Source organism: Alternaria atra (assembly GCF_907166805.1).
Source record: "Alternaria atra isolate CS162 genome assembly, contig: 32, whole genome shotgun sequence".
Classification (NCBI taxonomy): Eukaryota; Fungi; Ascomycota; class Dothideomycetes; order Pleosporales; family Pleosporaceae; genus Alternaria; species Alternaria atra.
The window spans coordinates 171,809-190,461 of NW_025091331.1; the positions used below are offsets into that span (position 1 = coordinate 171,809).

The window sequence follows — 18,653 nt, forward strand, 5'->3', positions numbered from 1 at the left end:
TTACCCTGCATCGACTATTCAAGAGTGTCTCCATACGCCATTCAATAACTTCCTCCGGCGCCTCAGAAATCTTCTCGTACTTCAACGCTGCATTGACCCGATTCACGATCTGACGTCGCACCTCTGGCGAAGTTTGTTGCCAGTTTTGCGGCGCATGTACGGTTTGTTGCCGGGTGAACAACTTCAACGATCAGTCAGTTCTTGAACGCGAGATGGGTAGAGCAACAGACCAGGAACCGCTGCCATTCCCACCAATACTAGCGAGCAGCTGCTTGGGCTCGAATCTCATTCTCCATTGTGGGATCGAGTGGCAAGTAGCAAAGCAGATGAGGTTTTACCGAGGTGGGCAGAGCATAGTACAGCCTGCTGAGGCCTTGCAGGCTGAGGAACCTTTTGTGATGACCATGGATTGATTCTGATGCTGTCAAGGGTGACCAAATTCAGAATACAGATGTGTTACTATCATTAGGCTGTTACGGCGCTTGTTTCTCGGTAGGTAGCTGACATCTGGGGTGGTTACAACCTCAACGAGTCTACGCCACACGTTTGCATATCACATGCATACAGCGCTTAAAGACGTGGCAGTGCACCAGTATGAAATTTGACCTATGCGGGTTTATTTACATGTGCCGTTGGTACGCGATTGGTCCGTAGTATTTGAGCGACACTGTACCGCAATGCGTACAGCCTCGCTGTCCTCTGCGAAACGCTCCCAATCTCCAAACCCTCCAGAAATAACCATGAGATCCACAGCTACGCCGTTCGCACCGGAGCATTGCCTGTAAGAATGAGATTTAGCTCGTAGTGCTGCTAATTTAACGTACCATTCGAGTGCAGCGGGGCCATTGGGTGCACTTTCCGGTATTCGAAGTTTTGCTATCTGGTCGCCTGGACAATTCATTGGGTTCGCAAGTACAGACAGTGGCAAGAACGTGTCGTTCTGGAAACTCAATGTGGCTTGGCAGCTTGAGTTGCGGAAATTGCTGAGCCTATTTTTTGGTGAGAAATCTACCAGACTTTTCCGCGTACGGGGCCTACTGGTAGTGAAGCTCTTCCCAGCTTCGCATGGACCACCGGGCTCGTAAGAATCGGCAACATTTGATCAAAGGGGATAATTTGGGCGGAGCACAAGCTCAAAAAGAACCACGTATATACCAGCATATTAGACAGCGCAAAGGTTTAGGCGGGCAAGTTCTGCTGAGTATATGTGTAATGATGATGGTGCTGTTGGAGAGATTGCCACCGCCAGCGAATCTTTTATCACTTCAAGTCCTCCATAGTCCAATCGAACAGGATTCCGCATTTCTTGATTCGCGAATCCTGTCCTTTGCGACATGTTGCCGTGTTTACGTTGTCTAATGTGGCACGGTATCCTGCTCCTGCTCCCGGCTCCAGAAGCTGTTTCGTGTACACCATTCATGTAGGCACACGTGCGCATATATGGCCCAGAGAAGGTACCACTGGAAGATTGGTCACTTCGAGCATGTACCCCAGCTATCCAGGCTACACGCGCCATGACCATCTTTCTATCCGATTTGCAGTCCCCAATCAGCAAATAGTAAGGATCATCCTCAACCATTGCGAAGACGAAGATAATCTGCGGTTTAGAGCTGCAGGCAACACCTTGTATCCACGAGTCCGCGAGCTCGCGCGTCTGATGTCTCGACATCGTATTCAGCTCACGACCATGAAGACCAGCGAACTCGGTGTCACTCTTTTTTTACCCCGCCACCATGTCCAGCCCCTAATCGATCTTGGCGAGACTCTGTCCCCGCCTCAGAAGACCAAAGCGTATTCGCCTCAATTAGAAACAATTGAGGAAGGGCCAGAAGATCCGCCAGAGGGCGAGTGGATCACTCTATATGAATATATGCCTGTCGACTCGAAACGGCGTGTGATGTACGTAGTCTCGGATGAGCCTTGTGGGTCTATACGATTGCACGCATAGTAAGGGACCAAGGCAATGTAGGTATTGTTCTCCTGACGTGCGTCGGCGTATTCGTAGAGGGTTTGCTGGTGCGTTCGTGGATGGTACGAAGGCCTTGATATGGAGAAGACTAGACTAGGCGGGTAAAGGCTGCCACAGGTCAATGAATTGAAGCCTTGAGAGGTACTAGGCGTGACAGGAGATAGTGTTCCGTTGCAGTACCTTTGAATGCTCCTAGCTCAGGTCCAATCTAAAATCTAAGCTACATGGATACAAAAATGACACCATCGCGTAAGGGAGATAGTGCCAAGACGCGTGTGGAGGTTGTCGATGCGCGCGCACGTGTGTGTACGTGTGTGTACGTGTGTGTGTGTGTGTGTGTGTGTTTATCGTAACTTAGTTCCTGACGAGTACTATCCCTCCATGTGTGGCGGAAAACCCTGCGTGGCGACATGCCGACGGTGCTCCCCACCACAACAAAGCCAACCGCAGTGGAGAGACGTAGAGAATCTCGGGATAGAGACCTTGATCTTGAAACCTTTGCCGCACCCCATCTCGTCGCCCACAAATTCCTGCTTGGCTAGCAATACTACAATACGCTGCTGCCATGCGCGACAGCCCTGCCCCGGACAACCTCGGATGCGCCACAGGTTGTATGCATGTATCTGAGAGTCTGTCAAGCTATAAAAAGACATGTAAAGAGTGTATTCCGAGCGAAGTACTGCGGCATCCTAGGTTGTGGCGCTGTTGTGCAAGTCTATCGCTATATAGAGCAGGATCGACAACTAAGGCGCGCTCCCCACAGGTCGTACAGAAATGCCGCAAGTGGCTTAGCGGTATTCTATCCGCGCTAATCTCAGACCCGTGTCCCGCTTGACTCAGATAGAGACCACCCGGCTAGCGGCTAAGGCTATGCATGACTCGCTTGCTTGAATATATGCTCAAACGCTACACTAGACTCTTGTCAGATGAAGTAAGCGATACTGCATCGTGGACGGTATCACCTATGTATCACCTAGGTATCACCGACGTATCAGGTTTATGTTCAAAAAGGAGAGAGAACAGACCAACGAAAAACAACAATGATCAAGACATAATCGATCATCGCAATCATAAACTTCTCCTAAGCTCATTTTTAGCATTTTAATCTGACAACTCTACGCACGCCTGTTTTAGGAACAGATAATTATTGGTAGTAACATTACAGGTAGAGGCTTATATACAGTCCTGTAACAACGTCGAAATTAACTTAGGGTAATCAATTGGTACAGATATACAGGACCTTTCGTGCTCATCTCGCTGACGACTTTGAGCTTCTGATGCCTATTTTTGCTAGTCCGCGCAGCAGCTTTGACTCTTTGCCTGTGGATGCATGTGCGCTGCTATCCGCTATTGTAGGAAAAACAGCAAGCTGGTGATGATTATGCGATGCGAGCGCGTCAGCGTAATGTTGGTGGCACGCACGCGTGGTCGGGTGGTCCTTCCCAAGTACAGCTTGGTACCCAGCGCATGCTCTCTCGTACAGAGCAAGGGATTCGTTGTAGCGACACCGATGTGTGAGGAGGTGGGCAAGACAGTATATGCTCATCAGCGTCGAGGGATGCTCAGGCCCCAGCACCTTCTCACTCCGCGCCAGCGTATGTCTGTGCATCGCCTCCGCCTCTTCGTGCTTGCCCTGCCTGTTGAGCACTTCCGCCAAGTTGTTTATGCTCATCAGCGTGTGTGGATGCTCAGGCCCCAGCACCTTCTCACTCCGCGCCAGCGTATGTCTGTGCATCGCCTCCGCCTCTTCGTACTTGCCCTGCCTGTTGAGCACTTCCGCCAAGTTGTTTATGCTCATCAGCGTGTGTGGATGCTCATGCCCCAGCACCTTCTCCCTCCATGCCAGCGTCTGTCTGTGCATCGCCTCGGCCTCTTCGTACTTGCCCTGGCTGTCCAGCACTAACGCTAGGTTGCTCATGCTCGTCAGCGTGTCTGGATGCTCATGCCCGAGCACCTTCTCCTTCCGCGCCAGTGTCTGCCAGTTCATCGCCTCGGCCTCTTCGTACTTGCCCTGGCTGTTAAGTACGTTCGCCAAGTTGCTCATGCTCATCAGCATGTCTGGATGCTCATGCCCGAGCACCTTCTCACGCCGCGCCAGCGTCTGCCAGTTCATCGCCTCGGCCTCTTCGTACTTGCCCTGCCTGTTAAGCACTTCCGCCAAGTTGCTCATGCTCATCAGCGTGTCTGGATGCTCATGCCCAAGCACCTTCTTGCAAAGCGCCAGCTCCTGCCTGTGCATCGCCTCCGCCTCTTCGTACTTGCCCTGGCTGTCCAGCACCGACGCCAAGTTGTTCATGCTCGTCAGCGTGTGTGGATGCTCATGCCCGAGCACCTTCTCACTCCGCGCCAGCGTCTGTCTGTGCATCGCCTCCGCCTCTTCGTACTTGCCCTGGCTGTCCAGCACTCCCGCCAAGTTGTTCATGCTCGTCAGCGTGTGCGGATGCTCATGTCCGAGTACCTTCTCACTGCGCGCCAGCGTCTGTCTGTGCATCGCCTCTGCCTCTTCGTACTTGCCCTGGCTGTCCAGCACCGACGCCAAGTTGTTCATGTTCCCTAGCGTATCTGGATGCTCATGCCCGAGCACTTTCTCACGCCGCGCCAGCGTCTGCCGGTTCATCGCCTCGGCCTCTTCGTACTTGCCCTGCCTGTTGAGCACCAACGCCAAGTTGCTCATGCTCGTCAGCGTAGAGGGATGCTCAGCCCCAAGCACCTTCTTCGTGCATTCTAGCTCCTGCCGGTTCATCACCTCCGCCTCTTCGTACTTGCCCTGCCTGTTGAGCACCAACGCCAAGTTGTTCATGCTCGTCAGCGTGTCTGGATGCTCATGCCCGAGCACCTTCTCCTTCCGCGCCAGCGTCTGCCAGTTTATCGCCTCCGCCTCTTCATACTTGCCCCCAAGCTCTCTAGCTTGCCCTACCATCCCCATGCTGCTCAGCGTCTCCACATTGTCTTCCCCAAGCACTTCACTCCTAACCTCCGTTGACATCATCGCCATCTCCTCTGCCTCGCCTGCTCTCCCTCGTTGCCACGCGTACCACGCCGCCTTGTACAGCAACAGCGCCCACTCCTTCAGTGACTCTCTGTCCTTCGGTCGCTGTGCTAATGCCGCCTGTGCGTGTGGAAACAGCGCCTGGCACTTCTCCCAGTTCTTGTGTTCTCCGGTCGGTAGCTCTGCGCACAGGTTCGAGATAAACTGCGCTCTCCACCGGTCGAGCTGCCCTTCGCCCTCTAGCCACGTGCGCGTCGCTAGCTGCACCAGGCTGTGCATCTCAAACGTCTTCGCGTCTCTAGTGATAGTGACAAACGAGTAGTCTCGCAGGGCCAGCACATCCTCCTCAAATCTGTCGTCTGCTGTGCCGCTCTGGCCGCGGAGCACAGCTTCCTGGATCCCCTGTCGGTCGAAGAAGCTCATCAGCGACAGCAGCCCTGCTGCCGACTGTCTTGTGCTCCGTATGTGGTCAAACGAGATCTGCCACGTTATGAGGACCGAGTTGCTGGCTGCTGCATCTCGCCGAAGGTGGCCCGCCTCCCGGTTTAGCAGGCTTGTCTTTCTGCTGTCGCTCTGTCGGTACTCCTCGAGGTACTGCCGTACGGAGCATCGCGGCGCTCGTTCTCGGATGTAGGCCGCCGCCTGCACGAGAGCAAGCGGCATGTGGTCAAGCGTCGTCGCCAGCTTAGCGATGCTGTCATCTTCCTCGTCTACGTCTCTTAGCTTCTTGCAGAGCAGAGCGCGTGCAGCTGCATCGTGCATCGGCTCGATCGGTATGATGTCGCTGTCCTCTACGACCTGCATCGCCGCGCGCTTTGACCGGCTCGTCACCAGGACGGAGCCATGCCTGCTCCAGGGGATGTATCTCGATAGATGCTGTTGGAGAGCACTGCCGTCTGTAATTGAGAGAACAGCAGCATCGTCCGCGTTGTCCAGCACTAACAGCCATCGCCCGTTCTGCTCGTCGTGCAGCCAGTCGTGCACCAGCTTGAACACATCCGCTTGCGGGTCTTTCCGCCCGCGAACCTTGACTTGGTCGGCAATCTCCCAGAAGCTCTGCTCGAGTCGCGCCGTGTTGCTGGCGTGCGCCCACAACACCCACGTGTCCGGCGACTGCTCAGCGGTGCGGTAGCAGTGCTCGATGGCCAGCTGCGACTTCCTGTGCCTGCGTTAGATGGGAGCGCCGACCTAAGCCCCTTCCGCCGCACTTACCCCATCCCGCCGAGGCCCACCAGCGCGACGCGAGATGCTGGCGCAGAGCATCGTTCGCGGATCTGGTCGAGCAGCGTTCCACGGTCGACAAAGTCGGGGTCGCGGCGGAAGGGCACGAAGCTCGAGGGCTTTGGTGGGGTCTCCGGACGTTCTGCAGAGACAAAGCACAGTTAGCGCAGCGCTGGTCAGAGCGGAAGCGGGCGGGCACTTGCCGGGTGCAGCAAGGTGGATAGCGCCAGAGTTGTGCCCTATCTGCAGCCCCTGGTTGCTGTCACCTGCGAACGTGATGTTGGTGCTAGGTAAGGCCATCGTACACATTGGCGATCTGGTTTATGTAGGAGGGAGAGTCTTATGCAAACCGGCAGCTGCTCTGGCGCGCGAGGCTTAGCCGTCACGACTGGGCTGTCGAGGCTGGGCAGGCGCTTCAGCTGAGCTGCCCGCACATTCTATGTATAGTACAGTATAGCGCTGCGTTTGTCTCTCATGCTCTGGGGCTGCTGCCTCCAACGTCAAATACTGACCTTGCGCTCGTACCTCGGTGAGCGTCTACGCATACGGATATTCGCTTCCCATCTTCCACAATCCGACGTTCCCAGCTCGCTCTGTTTCCAACGAACGACATGGCCGAGGCAGCCGGTCTTGTTGTTGGTGTCGTTGCCGTTGCTGGCCTCTTCAACAACACAGTCGAGTGCTTCGAGTTCGTCCAGCTCGGCCGCACATTTGGAAAAGACTTCCAGATAAGTCAGCTTAGACTAGACAACGCAAGACTCCGCTTGTCGCGGTGGGGCAAGTCTCTAAGTCTGGACAATGATGTCCGAGACGCGGTATCGCTTCAAGGGCATTTTGGGTCCGAGGCAAACGTCAAGCACGCCGAAGCCTTGCTGGGCCAGATCGTAGAACTATTTGCGGAAGCTGAAGGCGTGTCGAACAGATACAGGGGCCGGACAGAGCCTCAGGACAGCAGCCTTGCAGTATACGATCCGCAAACCGACCTGGATCCGGCAATGGCGAAGCTCCACGAGAAAATGCGCCAGCTAGCCATCGAGCGCCAGAACCGGTCCGGCGTACGGCAAAAGGCCAGATGGGCATTGTACCAAGAGAAGCAGTTTAGACGACTGATTGAGGACATCACCGAGTTGGTTAACGACTTGGACAACCTCTTTCCCGCCACTCAGCATTCCCAGCGTGACCTCTGCGACATGGAAGTCTCTGCTATTGGAAAAAGTCAAGACATCTATGTGTTAAGAGAAATTGCCGCCGCTCAGGACAAGTTGTTAGAGCAGGCTATTACGAAGGCTGCGGAAAGCGCTGGGAAGTCGCACCACATCGTCTTTTCAGGCAGCGGAAACACTGGCCTTCAGCTGGGCCACAACTCTGGTACAATGTCGGGTTTTACATTCAGGGAGGCAGCTAAAGCTAGTGAAGGGCGGCACAGGATGGAAACTAGGTGGTGTAGGGTTTATAGCTATAGAAGAATAGCACTCTATGCTTGTCGATAAGAAAATAATGAAGAACACGCTTTTACCGTTCACAACAACTGCACGACGGACACCTTTCGCTAGGTAGAGCGCGGGCGGGACAGCGCGCTATCGATAGAACGGACTGGCAGCCATGCCTTCCCGCGTCTGCCCTGATCGACGCTGCTCTAACTACCGTAACCGCGCTCCACGACCTGATCCTCCACGACCTGATCCTCCACAACCTCTTGCTTCGTTCCGTTCCGCTGCAATGCAGCCTTTCCAACTGTGGAGGCGGCTCGCGCGATGTTGAAGTCGTAGCCGCGCTGTACTGTATTCCAAGCTATTTTCAAAGCAGTACAAGTGCGGCGCTCTTCTAGAAGCATCTACGGACAGAGGGCTATTTTTAGCATTCGAGCGAGCTGCAGGGGGCATCCTCGCTGGTTGTCCGTTCGTGACTATGGTACTACCACGATCGTCGAGATAGATGCTGCCAGCAAGACACTTCCTGTCGCTGCAACTCATATATATGCTCTACAGTCAGACTTGCTATCAGTCAGTTCAATCTACAGACTGAAAACCTAATAAGGCTAGTTTCCGTCCGGGATTTCCTATTTAGGTTTTCAGTCTGTAGATCGAACTGACTGATAGCAAGTCTGTCTACAGTACTAAAATTTGCATTTGTGCTAAGGCCAGGCATGTATAGAGTAGTGCGGTGTTGTGTAAGCATTCAAGTTCAGGCGAGTCATGCCGCTAGCTATGCGGCTCTGCTTGAGCTACGCTGACAGGACAATGATCTTACATCAGCGGTAATAGATTACCGCTAATATGCTTGCGGAACTTTCATACGACCTGCAGCTCGCGCCTTAAGTCGTTGATCCTGCAATAGAACCTGCACCACAGCGCCATAACGTTAGATACCATAGTGCTTCGCTCGGGATAGACTCTTTGTACATGTTTATATAGCCTTATGGACTCTGAGATATATGCGCAAACCCTCCAGTACTACCGAAGCCGACCGAGGCGGGGCTTTCGTCGATGCCGGCAGCGAATTGTGGTATTGCTAGCCACGCAGTAGTTTGTTGCTAACAATACGTAACGTAGAGAAAGCGCTATAGTCAAGCTGCCTATCCCGAGATTCTCTAGGCCTCTCGGCTGTGGTTGACTTTGTTGTGGTGGAGAGTGTGACCAGCATGCCGCCACGCAGGGTTTTCCGCCACACATGGAGGGATAGTAGCACAGGAGGTGCAGGAAAGCGGCGCGATCGGAAGTCGGAACAACTGTAAGGGGCTACGCTCGGGGAGCTATCGCACAGGTATACTGGAGTTGTATTCGATGGAGAAGAGAACTACAGGTAGCTAGGGTTCTGAAGGTCGTTCAGGGGGCGGCGGCTCGGGACAACCTTCGGCCGGGCTCGCTTGCACAGAATCCGGGTGCTCAAGAGGGCACCCGGATTCTGTGGACAGTGCACCTCTCGCACGTGACCGAGATATCATCGAGGATTCACCAACTGGGCTCCAGCCCATCACAACAACCTGCGGACCCACCCACGAACGGCAATACCACCCACATTGATCCCCAATCAAACTATCAGAGCAGCAAAACCAAGGAAATGAGCACACTCACGGTCATGGACGTTTCGGATGGTACAGAGTACCAAGGTCCGAGTCTACACTTCAGTAAGCGGAGTGCGGGTCACTAGAAGAATGCCGTTATTGCACGCACGCACAAAGGTGGAAAGGTCTGCATATCTTAGGGGTACAGCTGTCGTACGGTTACACAACAAACGGCTCCTTGCACAAGCACTGCAATCATTAGGGGCGTGGTAAAGGTGCTTCAGTTGGATCTCTAAGGATGACGAAGAGTTTGGATCGTCGCACTCGTAAGCGCTGGGTAAGGGCAGAGCAGAGATCTGATGGTAGCTACTGTATGCTTACTATGGTACCATGCTCTCTAAAGCTGCATGCCGTTCTGTTATCGAGAATGACCCTTATGTCTCTTCGCAACGTTAGCCAGTGCGGAAGTTCATGGCAAGGCTGTGGCCGGTGCGGGTCGTCCATCTTCTTTCCTGCATGGGGCGAGATTAACAGCGGCAGCGTGTCGAAGCAGGCCATTGATGGGCTATCAAAGTGACTGAACGCCTATCACACCTATCAAGCCGCTGTGGCCCCACTTATCCCCGCCAAATACCGGATTCTTTCGTCATCCCGCGTCCCGCCCTCACGTCATAAATGAATGGACCGACCCAACAAAATACACGGCAGCATCGCACCTTTCAACACCAGCCCTTTTAGAACGCTACCTGAAACTAATTAACATCCTTTCGGGCCCTAGTGTAATTTGAGGGCCCGCCCAAAGGCGAAAGTAGCCATCCCCGGCTGAGAAGACAGACAATCCCAAAACCCCCAAAATAAAACCCCAAACCTGCCAAAGCCGATCAAACCAAGGTAGAGAGAGCAGGGGGATTATTGTCGCCAGCGCAAGATCAGGTGTACCGAGCAGCCGTATTCGGAACTTTTAGACGACTTTACCTTGCATCTATCCACTGGCCGAAAGGATCGTTAAAGAGTTCGTCTTCCAGACTTATATGATTGCCTAACCAACTCCTGAACAGTGCTACAGAGCAGAACATTCAGCCCTTGCCTTCTGAGAGATCTGGGGGGCCATGTTGAAAATGGAGGGCAGAAAAAATTGATCAACTTCTCGATTCATTTGTTCTCAAACCTATAGCGTTGCTAGTACTATACACGAAAAGTTTAGACATAACGATTCCGCTTTGTGTCTACTAGGCGGGGGATCACCTGGGAAACGGTCGAGAGGAGTCGTTGTTGGGAGGAGCAGCCGACATTTCTGGGTCAGTAAACCCATACCCCCCCCAGCTTAGACAGGATCTGCTTCGAAATAACGAGTCAAGAGCCGGGCTTCGTTGGACAAATTTCTGAAGTTGTGGTTGCGGGTAAAAACTCAAATCGGGAGAACTTCAGAGGGGGGGAGGGGCCCTATGGGTCACTCTAAAGTTACAAGGCAGCAACAAGGAGGCGGTTGGGCAACGAGAAGATGCCTGCATACTCAAAAAGGATCGCCCAAAGTAGGCAAATCCGAATGTCTGGGATTCCAATTTTTATCTGGATGGGACGACCTCGATGTGGACACCATGGTGGACCCATACGAACTTCCATCCCCAGAGACAACTGAGAAGTTGTTTGACTGCTATAGGGGGACGATTAGACTTTTTCCCATTGTATCCAAATTTTTTCGAGGACCTTTTCGAAGGTACATCAACCCCGGGAAACGAAACGAATTTCCCAAGCCCCGGAGCATTGGCAAGGAATTGAACTTGGTTTTAGAATAGGAGCACAGTATGCGCATTTGATACAGGTAGAATGGCGAACAGACGAACGAGATCACCTCATCTACATGACGGGGGCAATTGATTCTGGATTAGACAAAGTTGCCACTTCTTCATGCTCCTAGCTGCCAATAATTCAGGTGTGTTACGAGTACCTGGGATGTCTGTCGGCACACTCTAACGCTATTAGGCTACCGGTCTGCTGTCATTATATTCTTGACAGTTGGTCATGTTAGCAGGTGAAAAGTCCAGATTATAGCCTGCCTTTTATAGTATTAACGTTGTCCCTCTAGAGTTTGGGATGATGATAGGTACATCCCATTTCGCCCTTTGCTTTTGGGCCCTCTCTTCGCAAGAGATCCTCTCCCTCCCCAAACATAAAGAGAGCTTGGACGAACATGGTGGAGCCTACACTCCATTGGGGTCAACTATGCGCCCTCATCGGTCGACCTTGCATTGTACCTAACGATGAATGCAGGGTTTCCTTTGCCGCAGGTGTTCCCGAGAACAATCCAGCAACAATGTTCTACCCGGAAAAGAATCCAATAGGCATAAGAGGGAAAATATCGCATTTTTGGAACCATTTCTACGTATATCGACCAGAGGGTTTCAGAAACCGGAATGCATGTTTCGTTCCTACAGGCAATGTAAAAGTCGCTGTCATCATGCAAAAGCCCCCCGAAACATTTCCAAAAAATCGATGGGTCCCTGGGAACAGACTAAAAAAGAGATTATCTCAAAAAGAGAAACGAAAAATGGCGAAGCGCTACCTGAAGGACTTGGCCCAGGGACTTTATTCAAGAACACCGCGCCCAGCGCGAGCAATTGTTGCTTCGCCACTACCATAGCGCCAGATTGATTATCACTGCCCGCCTTTGCCGCCTCGAGCGACGCATCAAAGCCCGACTGATGCTTCGGAAACCCTTTTTGACAGAACACGGCAAATGGTTCATGCCAAGAAATAACGAGGTTTTCCCGACCAACCAGACTTGATGTTTATTTACCAGGGAAGTCCGTGGGGGGCATCGTACACTCATAATGCAGGCGATAGGGTTTTCCGTTGAGATGTCCTCAGAAACTGGCACGCCCCAAAAAAGGGAAGAACTTTCCAAGAGCATCGATGGTTGATGGCTCCGGTCGATGAGTCGCGGGAACCCCGTCCCCAAGCGCGCGTACGAATTTAAGGGACATCATCGGGAAAGAGAACCGCAAGTCCGAACTGAAAACCGATATTTTGGCAGAGGAACAGGCAAGGCCGTTTCCAACATTCCCCCGAACTCCAACGTCGTTACCCAGTCCACTACCACTTTCGGAAAAGAGCAGCCTGTACAGGCATCTGGGGAATTTCAACTAGGTCAGGGCTTTATGCTAGACCCGGCCATGGAAATGCTTCCAACCTTCAGCACCCCCTTCATAACGGATTTCGATCAATTTAATCTGCTGTATAACGAATGCTTTCCAAATAGACATCCTATGGAAGATACATGGATGGGTACCCGAATCTTCCAGAGAACAATCAGTAGCCACCTGCTTGAGCTATGTTTACCGGGACATACTAAGATGATGTCCCTCAATAACGGAGATGTTGGTAGATGCGCTGGCTTTGTAATCAAGTTATGAAACCTGTAGAGCTGTTTTATATTTCTTTTTCAGTACGCGCCTGAGGCAATTACGGTGTTGGAGTTTTTCTGTCAGGCTTGTCACTTGAGGTGACTTCTTTATTGTGTCAGCGTGTCAACGAGCTGTCAGGCCTTGGCTGTTACCATCCTGAAACAGAGACTTCCCTCGAAGCTTAATGTGATGACAAAGAGAGAACTCAAAGGGAGGAGTCTAATGCTGCTTTTGTGTTATTGAACATGAAGCTCATGCACATGTAGGATAGGCTAAGCTGCATAAGCGTGCTTACGAGTGATACTTGACAACAACGAGAGAACTTTGCCACTAGAGTTTACCATCACAGAGAAGAGGATGGCCGACCTGCACCGGCAATACCCTTGCCTGAGAGGCGCTCGGTTTTTGGTGTGAATGAAGGAAAGTGGTTGCCATAGAGGCGCTGGATTTTCGAGCGTGCAGATGATGGAAGATATCATAGGGTTTTAGAGAAGTGTGTCTTTTGGTTGGGTTGGTAGAATGATTCTGAAGTGGCCGGCGTGGTAAGCCACCCTGAATACCAACACTATGATCAAACATGAGGCTATTGAGCCACGCACAAAAGCTATCAACGCGATATTCTCTAGTGTTGAGTTCTATAAGCCTTGATAGATATATACAGCTATCTATATTTTGCTGGAAGCCAACCCTGGCCGGTCGTGATTGAGAGGGGTTGGGGCCCGCTGCAGCACCAAGGCCCACACAGTACCCAGACGCTGCAGCCGCTAGACGTAGTCTGCTTCAAGCCTCTCTCTTCTGCCTACGCCTCCGAGCTCGACGACTACCTCCAGAAGTCTCAAGGCCTATCTCCATTGACGAAAGGTGACTTCTTTAGCCTATTCTGGCCTGCCTGGGTGAACATGTTCACAAAAGAGCTTATACAAAAATCCTTTACTGCCACAGGGATAAGCCCGATAAACCCCAACGTTATAATTGATAGGTTCCGCCACACAACACCTGACGACTTAGGATCGACATCCTCTGGTTCTACAGCTTATTCTTCAGAAGATTGGCTTAGAGCTTGCACTACCCTGCGTGCGGAGGTGAAGGATCCGCGCAGTGTAGGTGCGCAGAAGCTAGGTCAAACTATCCACCACCTCTCAACTCAGGTAGAGCTCCTTCACAACGAACTTGATGGCCTGCAGCAGAAGATATACCTAAAACAGAAGCGCCAGAAGCAATCCAGCAGGCAGTTAGACTTGCAACAGCACCAGGAGTACCACGGCGGAGCGATGATCTGGTCTCCTAGGTCCATACATGGGCAAACCGGTTAACCGGTTACGCTCACCGACCGAAACGACTGACCGATTTGACCGGTCTAACCAATCAGACCAGTTGAAAATGTAGACCGACCAGAACGACCGATCATTTTGCCCCTGTATAAATTGATTCGATTGGTCGTTTCGGTCGGTCAACGTAACCGGTTAACCGGTTTGCCCATGTATGCCTAGGTCTATCCAGCGAGCGCGCGTTCGTATGGTTGTTACAGAACAAGAGAAGCAGCGGGAGGAGCTAAGAAAGGCAGAGATGAAGGATTTAGCAGCTGCTAATAAGCTATAAAAGGAGAAGATTGAGGAAGAGAAGCGTCAGAAGCGGGCAAGGGAGAAGGAAGAGCGTGCGAAGGTCAGGGCGAAGGAACGCCAAGCGATAGATGCGCGGAAGGCTGCCAGAGCCGCTGCTAAACAGGCTCGCGACTCTGCAAAAGCTATAAAACAGTCCCAAAGAGGCAAATCTATAACCTCAAAAGCTTCTGCAGTTAAAAACAAGCCTGCCCGTCGTAGTGTAGGTGCGCGCAGTCGCCCAAAGCCTGCAACGCCTCCTCCGCCTGCGCGCACTCACACGACTCGCAGCGGCCGCACCGCCACTTTATATAGATAATTTATGTAGAGGAACTTTGTTGCATAGGCATATAGAAGACTCCACCAAAGTATCTCACGATAATAACAGCGGTTTTAACCTCATTTTCGTAGTAGGCCCAAAAGGGGTCGGGGGACTTTTTAACCATCGTTGGGGGATGCACGGTACGGACCCACACCGGGGGCGCCGACCCAATTACAAAGTTAGAGCCGCGGAACACTTACTGCCTTGCTCACCACCTCGCTACGCACTCGGACAATCCGTACTGTGGGGGCAAAAACAGGCCCCAAATCCGGGAAAGGCTACTTTGTTTCGCGTCCTTTTTTGGCCGGGGGCCTCAGGCGGGGTTTTTGTTGTGTCCGGGGTACAAGGGTAGATAAGAAAGGGCATCCGTCGCGTGCAAAGCATGTGTCCGCACCAAAAGGGTTGGGTTTTAGGGAGGGAGGCGGGGTTTATTGGAAGGGTTTTCGAGGGAATTGGAAAGCGGTGTTTCTCATCTTGGCACTATGTGTAGGCGTTAGGAGGGCCTTCGTTCGAGATACTAAAGTGGGAAGCAGACGTATGCGCTGTGATAGGGGCTAGGGGCCCAGGGCCGTAGCGAATGGCGTAGCAGGGGCCAGAAGGAGCATCCACCGCCGCTCCCTGCCGAACGTCATATTGACACCCGAACCTCATCCCGCATATATAAGTACCAAAGTGGCTGCACACGCCATGACTCTGCTATGGACAAGAACACACCTGTATCTCAAACAGACCGACGTGCGGGCCTCGGGCCCCCGCCTGCCATAGCTCTGGGGGACAATAGGCGGGAGCATTGAGGATGTCGCGGGCGCATCACGAAGGTATACACACAGTCGAGCTATTTTGGGAACGGGGGGGGATGTGGGCAAGGCAGTGCTCGACCGAACGTCCGCAATGTCAAGAGTGCCGCAGGCGACATACGCCCTGCAATTACAGCAGTACCGCCCCGCAGTCGAATCAGTCCGTCACGAAACGCAAATATGGACAGATGTGCCTCCAGTCTGATAACCTCCTTGAGCACATATCTGCTCTTCTTCAATCACAACCCTTGATGTCGCTAACGAGATATTGCGACGAACTCGACTAGGCGCCGACACGCAAGCAGTTCTGCGATTCGTCGAGTATGGCAGCCTCCGCCTACAACTGATGCTGGTACCAGACACTACATACCAGTTCACGTCCCCGTATCTCGCTGATATGCTGCCGCTATTTTCTGGGACAGATAACCCGTACTTGAACTCAAAGTTGTACAAAACTATGACCGCCGAGACACAGGCGGCACACCGGGGCCCAGAGATCGAAGAGCAACTGCGCGAAGCAGTCTATCGCGCTCCCTATTCCGGCGCTCGTATATACGACATGAGTATCTCTCCTGAGTCACTGAAGCCGTCCAGATGGACATCAATTAGTTCTGACGACGTCTTTCTTACACGACTTCTGGAATGCTACTTCCTTTATGAGTATCCGCTGTGGCCTTGTTTCCACAAGGACCATTTCCTGGACGACATAACTGCTGGACGAAATGATTATTGCTCGCCACTATTGGTCAACTGTATCTTGACAGCTGCGTGTGTAAGTATCCCCAGTGGTCGGCCTTTTCATTTGTTTCAAGGGTAACCAATGGCGACAGCACGGACTGAGTACTCTAGAACAACGATCCGAATTTTGGAATCCTAAAACCTACAGTTATCATTTTATGGCCGAGACTAAAAGGCTTTGGGAGCTGGAACAACAGCGGGCCGTATGTAGCCTTCCGACCGCTCAGGCAGCGACGATCCTTGGCAGGATATACTTCGTGAACGGGATGGACAGTATGGGGTGGGCAACGTGGTCTCATGCTTTGGCTTTGGCAGACAAGCTAGGCTTGTTCACCGCAACTGCACCCAATAGCAGCGAAAAGGAGCGCGTTTCGAGAACAATCACTGCCTGGGGCATTTTTTCCCAACAAGCGTACGAGTTTACGAGTTCCTCTACATTAATGTCATGTACGGGTAGGCTCTAACAACGGCTTAGGTTCTCTTCTTTTTACCTGATGAAGCCGCCACTCGCTCGACATCCACCCGAGGATGGGCTGCCGGACTACCAAAATGCGTCGAGTTTCTTTGGAGAGATCTGGGTCAAATACCCGCTCGCAAAACACTTGGTATGTGCGAAGCTGATGAGCTCAACCAGAGCATTCAAGTCTAAATACGATCGACAACTTGCTTTATCTCTTTTAGAACATATTCTAATTAGCCCTCTGCTCCAGGTTCCGACTCATCTAGGACAGACATTTCTAGCGCTTATCAAGCTTAGATTAGTCATGAACGACATAGCGGGAAAAGCGCTTCGGGAAAACGATGGACAGAACAGCCTAGGTTTAGAGCAGGCAAGACGCTATCACACTATGCTTATGGAATGGTTCCATGACCTCCCTGGACCTTTACAACCACAGAACGTTGCCATGCCAACCCAGCTTCTTCTGCAGTAAGGACCAGACCCGCACATGACACTCAACCGACTAACCTCGTAATCGCAGTATGCAGTACCACAACCTCGTTACAATGACGTTTCATCCCTTTCTGCAGTCAGAGACCTCATTTAACCATCTCACTCGCGGAGGCTCGTTCCAGGAATACTCAGGCTTTAGTCCGGTTAGGCTCTATAGCGAATCAAAAGCGAGCCTCCAAACGCTTCTGCACATGTTTTATCATCGGCATGGTTTTGAGGACTACTACATCTTTCTGCTGCAGGTGCTCGTTCAGCTGGGCTTCGACTCGCTGGAGCGTCTGCGCACCCCCGAAGCACAACAGCAACACTTCCCAGCTGTAATGAAGGCTACGAGAGCCACCCTCATCCTGTGCGCCAGGGGGTTGCGCGACCAAGGCCGCAACTTCTACCTGTCCGAACTCGTGTTCCGAATTCTGCGAGATAAGATGAATCCCATGGATGTCAAACTTCTCAAAGATTGGGCGCAAATCAAGAATGAGGAAAAGAGGGAGAAGCTTATGGCGGAGCACGTGTATGGTGAGTATCCCGTGAATGTTGAAGGCATAACCTCGGATCCAACTGAGCGGCGATTACACCGTCTCTTGGCGTCTATGGGCGACTTGAAGCTTCCTAACGATACCGTGGAACCGAGCAAAGATGAGAGAGCGTCTAGGACATGGCGAAGCATTGTTTTTTGACCACGAAGGCGGGACGGAGGAATGAAAATGTTAACTTATGCCTCTTTCAATGCGCCTTAGACGGGCTCCAAGGAGAGCTACAGTAAGTCAGTGCCCCTCGTCCCTCCTCGCACGGGCCATTCGTAAGGACGTGTCTTCTAGCCGAAGCAATCCACACGAAAGATTCGCGGCCATTAGCTACTCTATCTGAGTAGCTCTTCCCAGCAACAAACGTCCCTACGACAAGCTCCCCGCAGCGCTTGCACACTCTCTCCACCTTCTACGGACGCATCAAACCCCTGGGTCTTCCAAGAGGCCGCTTACGCAGTGAGAACAAGTCCTGACTGGCCTGTCGCTAATCGATACGGCTTCGCCTTATTGTCGTGCCCCACCAGCGCCATACGAACAGCTGGAAGAGAAGGGCATAATTTCGAAACACCTATCGCGTGCAGGAGGATACCGCAGCTGTGTTGCAGCAAGCTCGGCTTGAGGCAGGTGCTGGACGGTCTAGCCAGGCTCACTGTCACCGCAAGTCGGCAAGACTCGTCAGTATGACCATCCACGCTTGGCCAGTGTCTATGCCAATAGCCATGCAGACGGGGAAGCATAATCAAAGCGAGGCTCAGGGCGTACGCATATTCAAGTTGTTCTGGACTAACGCTCTTCTAAAGACGCTACTTGCTTGTCCTATGCCTACTAGTCACTTGGTCGTTATGATCGCCGACCTAGGCCATCGATGCGTTGAGAAGCGTGCTTTGGCATGCTGGTGTCACGGCTGAGCCTTGCTTCGAGACCGTCGATCCACCGCGTCGACCACCGTAACGCGCCCCACGATCCGGGGATGGACGGTATGTGCTACAACCTGGGAAGGCTTCGGAAGATAGACTTGAAAGACGGGAGCATGGCTGCGCGGCTGTGCCGTCTATCGGTCGCCGTGCAACAGACAGCAGCCCATGCTGGAGCGAGGGTGTGCGGCAAGACGCATTGACGAAGAAACGTCAGT

The 18,653-nt window shown here is 52.5% G+C and overlaps 1 protein-coding gene across 1 annotated transcript; it reads left to right on the plus strand.

Annotated features, from left to right (window-relative positions):
* Positions 1-6,790: 6,790 nt before the first annotated feature.
* Positions 6,791-17,671, plus strand: ALTATR162_LOCUS9820 (uncharacterized protein; the record flags this gene model as incomplete). The annotated part of the gene is made up of 5 exons (XM_043317456.1): positions 6,791-7,547; positions 15,664-16,076; positions 16,135-16,454; positions 16,518-16,970; positions 17,023-17,671. 5 exons carry the CDS (start codon positions 6,791-6,793, stop codon positions 17,669-17,671), a joined length of 2,592 nt encoding a protein of 863 aa, XP_043173391.1.
* Positions 17,672-18,653: the final 982 nt, after the last annotated feature.